The sequence below is a fragment of the Parasteatoda tepidariorum genome, chromosome 6 (assembly GCF_043381705.1).
Source record: "Parasteatoda tepidariorum isolate YZ-2023 chromosome 6, CAS_Ptep_4.0, whole genome shotgun sequence".
NCBI lineage: Eukaryota > Metazoa > Arthropoda > Arachnida > Araneae > Theridiidae > Parasteatoda > Parasteatoda tepidariorum.
In genome coordinates this window covers 69538347-69544364 of record NC_092209.1, presented here as the reverse complement: position 1 = coordinate 69544364, position 6018 = coordinate 69538347, and the positions used below count along the sequence as shown (strand labels likewise).

The following is a 6018-nucleotide window of genomic DNA, read 5'->3' as shown; positions in this document are numbered from 1 at the left end:
ATAAATTACGTCTGGCAATGACAGTGAGTCAGTTGTGGTAGTAAACATTTCATGATTCATAAACTTTATTTTTAAAATTCTATAAATTTAGCTCTCATAAAATCACTGCAAATGTAAGTTTGATTGTTTTTTTTATCTAATTCTTTTTTTCCTGTATCTTAGTATTTATTCTTCGATAGTTCTGTATAATTTGGCGATTTATTAGATGACATTGAAATAATCTGATTTGCTTTAAATATTTTAATTCAACTCAAATTTTACTGTTGTTTTTGCTCAGTGGTTTCAAATTACTTTAGAAACTAAAATGTATTTTGACGCCAGAAATTATGGTCATATTGTCCGATGTCGAAATCTTTCCTTATTTGTTATTATTGGTTATGTAATTATAAACAAATATGAGCCTTTGGCTCACAAAAGGTTCCGGTCTTTTACTAAATATTTCAAAATAAATCTTCTGATGTGTACAGTTAAAAAAATTACCCTGCATGTTTGCCTGGACTATTTATTTCCTTGAAATAATTAATTATCAACCTCTTATATGTATTAGAAACATTCATACAAATTTTTAAAGCGAGTAATGAAAAATTACTAAGTTGAAATTTATGTATCTAATTTATAATCCAATTTCTCACGGTTGAAATTTATATATCTAATGTGATTATATGATATCCTATCTAAAATTTATGTATTTAATATATAGCCAAATAAAAATTAAAGAAACTTACAATTTCATTAGCAAGTTAAAAAAGTGCAACTCATAATGCTAAAAAATAAGTGCCATATTCATGCCAAAAAAAAAATAATTGCCATCATGGTTAGGTAAAATGTTTTAAATTAGTTTTCTTAAAGTTTTATTTTTAAGTTTTTTTCAAAGTATTCTGTTGGTTTTCGAAAATAGTAGTGCTTAGTCACCTTATGTAGGTTTGTAGCTATAATTTCTTCTTATTTAATTAATTTGAAATGGTTCATTAAGTTACTTGTCAATTTTAAAGCCCAAACAGTTCTTTTCCACTTAAAAGTATATAAATAATTTAAAATTGAAACTTTGCTTTAAACTAAAAACACCCAAATTGTGTATTTTTCTTTATATTTCTTGACAAACAAGCATCTTAAAATACCCTTAATGCAGGTCCTGCGTTAGGTTATCTTTAAGTGTTAATGTAAAACATTACAGAGGATCAAAAATTGGAAGATCATATCTTCAATTAGAATGGAACCAAAACTATCAAACTTTTTAAAGTTTTTTTTTTTTTTTTTTTTTTAAATTGAGAAAATGACCATTTTTTTAAACTAAAATATTTAAAGTTTATTGAGTTCATGTGATGAACTTGAAAATCAAGATGCATTTTTGTGTTGGTACTTATAATTAAATTTGTCTTGCAGCATGCTGCCTCTAAATAAAAAACTTTGGAAAACAATGAAATGGGGTGCAATTATAGGACTTGGAATTGATGCTGTAAGTCTAGCGGGTGGCTACTATCTATATCATCAATTAACTCGATCTAGAGGTAATAAAAAGTTGAAAACAGTGTCATCACCTTTAAAAAAGTCTGTTTTTATTTTAAATTTGAATCATAATTTTTAAAATTTACATTTGGTTAATTATTTTTTCTAAAATTCAATTGATATCATGTACTAAATGTTTTTAATTATGTAATTTGAGGAAGTATAATCATGTTTGCCTTTTTCTTTTTTGGCCAAAGGAAGGAAAAAAAAGTATGGCAAATTATGTATTTAGAAAAGGCACATGCTGGCCAATGATTTAGAAACTTGTGAGATTTTCTATTAAGTGCTCACTAGCCACCAAGCAAGCAATATATATTTATGATGTGGGGGAAACTTTATCAGAACGCTAGTACAAGTAACGTGTTTATACTTCACGATAAATGCTGTAGAATGATTAAAAATTTTATTTTATAACCATTGTTTTATAGCTGATCTATTTTTTGGGTATATGACTACCAGTGTTCAAATTCGTAGCCTTGTATTTTTGAAGCCAATCTTCAACAAGGAAACTCTGGGCCAATTATTGGGAGAAATTTGCCTTCGTTTTTAATGAAACTCACCTGCATTTTTGTTACATGGAGAGGAAAGTCACAAAAACCTTCCATGGTTGCTTGATTGCAAGGGGACTCTAATCAATAATCTGTCCACCACTGAAGATTTTTGCATCAACATCGTGGTCGGCATGAGCTGCGTGCAAAATTCATGTTGACCTGCCATCTCCTGGATTCAAACCTGGAGTCAGTTCATGCAGTCTTTACCCTGAGCCGCCACAGAAATTTGAAAATCTCTACCATTTGAAAAAAAGATATTATTGTTGGTCATATTTAAAAGAAGCCATTATTCTGAAGACCATAGTACTCACTGGGTTTTCAAAAGCAAGTGTATCAAAAGTTGGAAATAGAGAACCCTTCATTGTCTGGAAGATGTAATTATGGTTTGAACGCAATTAACCAAGACCTTTGATTGAGGAATTGCGCAGCTGAAAGCAGATTCTTGTATGCTTCAGCTAACAAAAACCTTCAACCAAGGTTTTTCGAATCTGATTTTGGCCAAAAGTATGCCCGAAGAACAGGATGTTTTGCTGGTTTGGAAATGGTGCCTTGGTGCGATGATAAACAAAAAGTCATACAATACCTGCACACATTGACAGATCAACTGCATCATGCAATGTTACATTTTTACTCAGAAGGTGAGCGATGGAGGCCAATGCAACCATATATTATGTCAGAAGCATGCAAAATTGATATAATGCAAATCAATCTAGCTTTCAACACCTTCCCTGCCTGCCATAAGGCCTTTATGTTAACTCTATCGAAAGTGTTTGAGATATGTTGGAAAGGTACATCCAATAGCATGTAGTCTCTCTCTCTTTTTTTTTTTTTTATCTAGTTCACAAGGCCTTACAGTCTGCACAGCCAGTGCCATTTCTTAGGCATAAATGCATTACAGAAGCTTTTAAAATCAATATCCTTGCAAAAATAGATTGTTATATGTGCAAAAAGGAGTCCAATAAAATATTGGTTAAATATAATAAATAAAAAAGAGGTCCAATAATATATCTCAGATTTCTATTTCAGTGGTCTTTGTGTATGATTTTTATCTTATGTATGATTTTTTCAAGTTAAAACCATTTGAAAATTGAAAGAAATTTTTCTTGTTTATTAAAATTAAATTATAACAAGCATAACTTTCCTGGATAAAATTTATTTTTATATATTTAATTATTATTTTTAATGTACATACATATAAATATAATGTTTTTTTTAGTGTATAAAAATTTATGTTTGTATTATTATTGTAATACATAGTAAAAATCATTTTAAAACCATTTTTCTTTTTAGATTTTAGGTATAAGGTTTTCAATTATGATCCTCGAATTCTAGATGGTGAGAGTTTATAGAATATTTTTTTTACATTTTTAAAAATTTATTCCTTTTTACCGAAAATGTATTAAGAATCTTCATATATCAGATATAATTTATTTTGCCTATTTTCAGTTTATTATCGAGCAAATGAAAAATATGGAGATGGAAAGATTAGACATGAAGATCTTGAAAAATGGGGTGTACGAGAAATTAAAAGCTTTGAAAATCTCAGCTTATTTGGTTGGTACAATTTGATATTCTGTTAATTTTAATTATTGTTATTTAATGAAACTTGTTTGTTCTGTGTTGTAGTATTTTTGCTGTGATTTTCCATATAGTTAAGAAAGATAAAAACTGTCCCAATATAAATAATATGTTATACTATTATTTATTCTTGTCAAATAAATACTGTTAATCCTTCGAAATTATTTTGATATATAAACATGTTTGTTTGTGTATGGAGAAGTTTGTAAAAATAGTAATTTTTTTTTAAATATATGAGGTCAGGCCCTATCTAGGGCTAGATGCATTAAACTTACATAAATTATTTGTCTGTGTACTTGCATTTAAGATATAAATCTTTTCAGTCACAAATCCTGCGTCTAAATATTAATTTAAAAAAAAAAAGCTTTTTAACTGCCAAAAATCTAGGATTTAAAGAAGTTAAATAATACTAATTGGCAATCAAATTTCCATTTGAATTGCCATTAGTTCTATTAAACATGTGTGAATGTAAAGTCTGATTTAAACGTAAATACTAATTTTCTTAGTTATGTTGCATTTTTGTTTGTAAACAGCTCTTTTAAGCTAATTTTGTAAATTTATTGTTTAAGCTAATTTTTTAAATTTATTGTTTTTTATTTAATTGATCAACACTTCAAAATCATGTACAAAAGTGATAGATATGCTCTAACACAATTAATAAAGCTAAAATAATTCCCATTTTTCATTTATTCATTTTTATTTGTTGCCCTTGCCAATACTTGCCCTCAATTAAATTGATCAAAATGAGTTTTTAGAAGTTCATTCCATCATAATAAAGATTAACGGTATCCAGTAGCATCTGGTATGTTAAATTCGCTTGAGGCCAATTACCACAATTGAGTAATTCTTTTGGTCCTTTTCCCTTTCTAAGGAGAGGCGTAGACTTTGTCAAAAATAGTAAGATGATTCAAGGAATTAGTTTCTTTTCTTCATTAATTTTGCTTTTAGTACATATTTTTTTTCAATTATCAGTAATTTTAATTTAAATAGTTTTATAAAAACACATTTTAAAAGCAAACAAAACAAGCATGTGGCCAAAAATTTAATCATCTAAATTGAGCAATGTGAAATTCTATATTGTCTTGACTTTCTAATATAATATTTTAAGTCTCAAAATGCTTGATATTCTATGTATTTAAAAGGGTAAAACTTGCTTGTCTGTGGAGACTGCTAGTATATTTATCTTAAAATATTAAAGCAAAAACATATTTTTTGAATAAAAAATATTTTTATTGGTCTTACACTCCTATATATTGTTCCAGCCATAAAAAAAAACTATTAAAAAGGTTGAGCCCTTAATTTCAATAAAGTAACTTGACATTCTCACTTGCATACTTTTTTATATTTTTTGTTATAGATGTAAGAAGAAACAAAACTTGGATAGAAAAAACATGCAATTTAAGTTTTTTGAAATGTTTAGTTAATGGTACTAGAGGCATTTAAACTATAAGGAATGTGCTTGCCCTTATACTTAGTCTGCTTTTTTGGTATGGAATAAACATGGATCTGCAACATGGAGTCCCAATTCAAATTTCTTCAACTTTTGAGAAGTTTATCCTTGAATGGTTATAAATTGTTTAGCAATTGATTTTTCATTTGATTTAATTTATAATTTTCACATGACGTCATTATTCTTTATTTATTGATAACTTTTTTTTATCACTATTTTAAATATTTCTTTAAGAAAATTAAACTACAATAAAAGATTTCAAATTTATCAAAATAATAAAATACAATACACGATTTTTACTTAGGATACATTCCTGCTGAATATAGTTTGACCATTTCACTTTAAATGATTCAATCAAATTCTTACTTTCTAAGTGAATGTTTTATTTAAATTTTTATTTTAATGAAAAAGTGTAAAAAGAAAAAAAAAAACATTGTCAATGCAGCGTAGGAAAATATTTCTTGTTAATATGAAAAGTTTGTTTTCAAAATATTCAAATTTTACGTAAAGTCATTTATTTATAACAAAAAGAGAAAGTAAGAATACGTCCAATGTTCTCTTAAGATGAAAACCTATTAAACTTTTCAGTTTGTTTCTTAATGTCATCTTCAGAACAGTTTGGAGTGTGCTCCAAGACCTCTGTGTTGGAGAACATACTTCTTGTTTTTGGTCTTCGAACTACGTGTTATTTTTCTATTAAACTCTCTTATATATAGCATATAGTTTTTTCAACATGATCATTAACATCTGGAAATTGCTTCCATAATTTTTGTTCTTTTGAATAACCTTCTTCATACTTCCAGACTTGTAGAACTAGGTGAAAAAACTTATCAAGTGAACTCATTCTTTCAAAAATGCTTTCTGATCGCTTTGTGACAAAGTCCTCAACTATAATGCTCATAAAAGTTTTGAGCTTAATTATTTTTTCCAATA

General features: G+C 27.5%; 1 protein-coding gene across 2 annotated transcripts in view; it reads left to right on the top strand.

Annotated features, from left to right (window-relative positions):
- Positions 1 to 6018, top strand: part of LOC122271340 (protein CEBPZOS) — a 150653-nt gene continuing 144635 nt past the window's right edge. For both annotated transcript variants that reach the window (XM_071182500.1, XM_043052284.2), the window contains exons 1-4: positions 1 to 113; positions 1384 to 1508; positions 3348 to 3392; positions 3504 to 3611. In XM_071182500.1, the coding sequence (XP_071038601.1) occupies positions 1385 to 1508; positions 3348 to 3392; positions 3504 to 3611 (277 nt within the window). In that variant the 5' untranslated portion in view covers positions 1 to 113; position 1384. The remainder of the gene's footprint in view (positions 114 to 1383; positions 1509 to 3347; positions 3393 to 3503; positions 3612 to 6018) is intronic.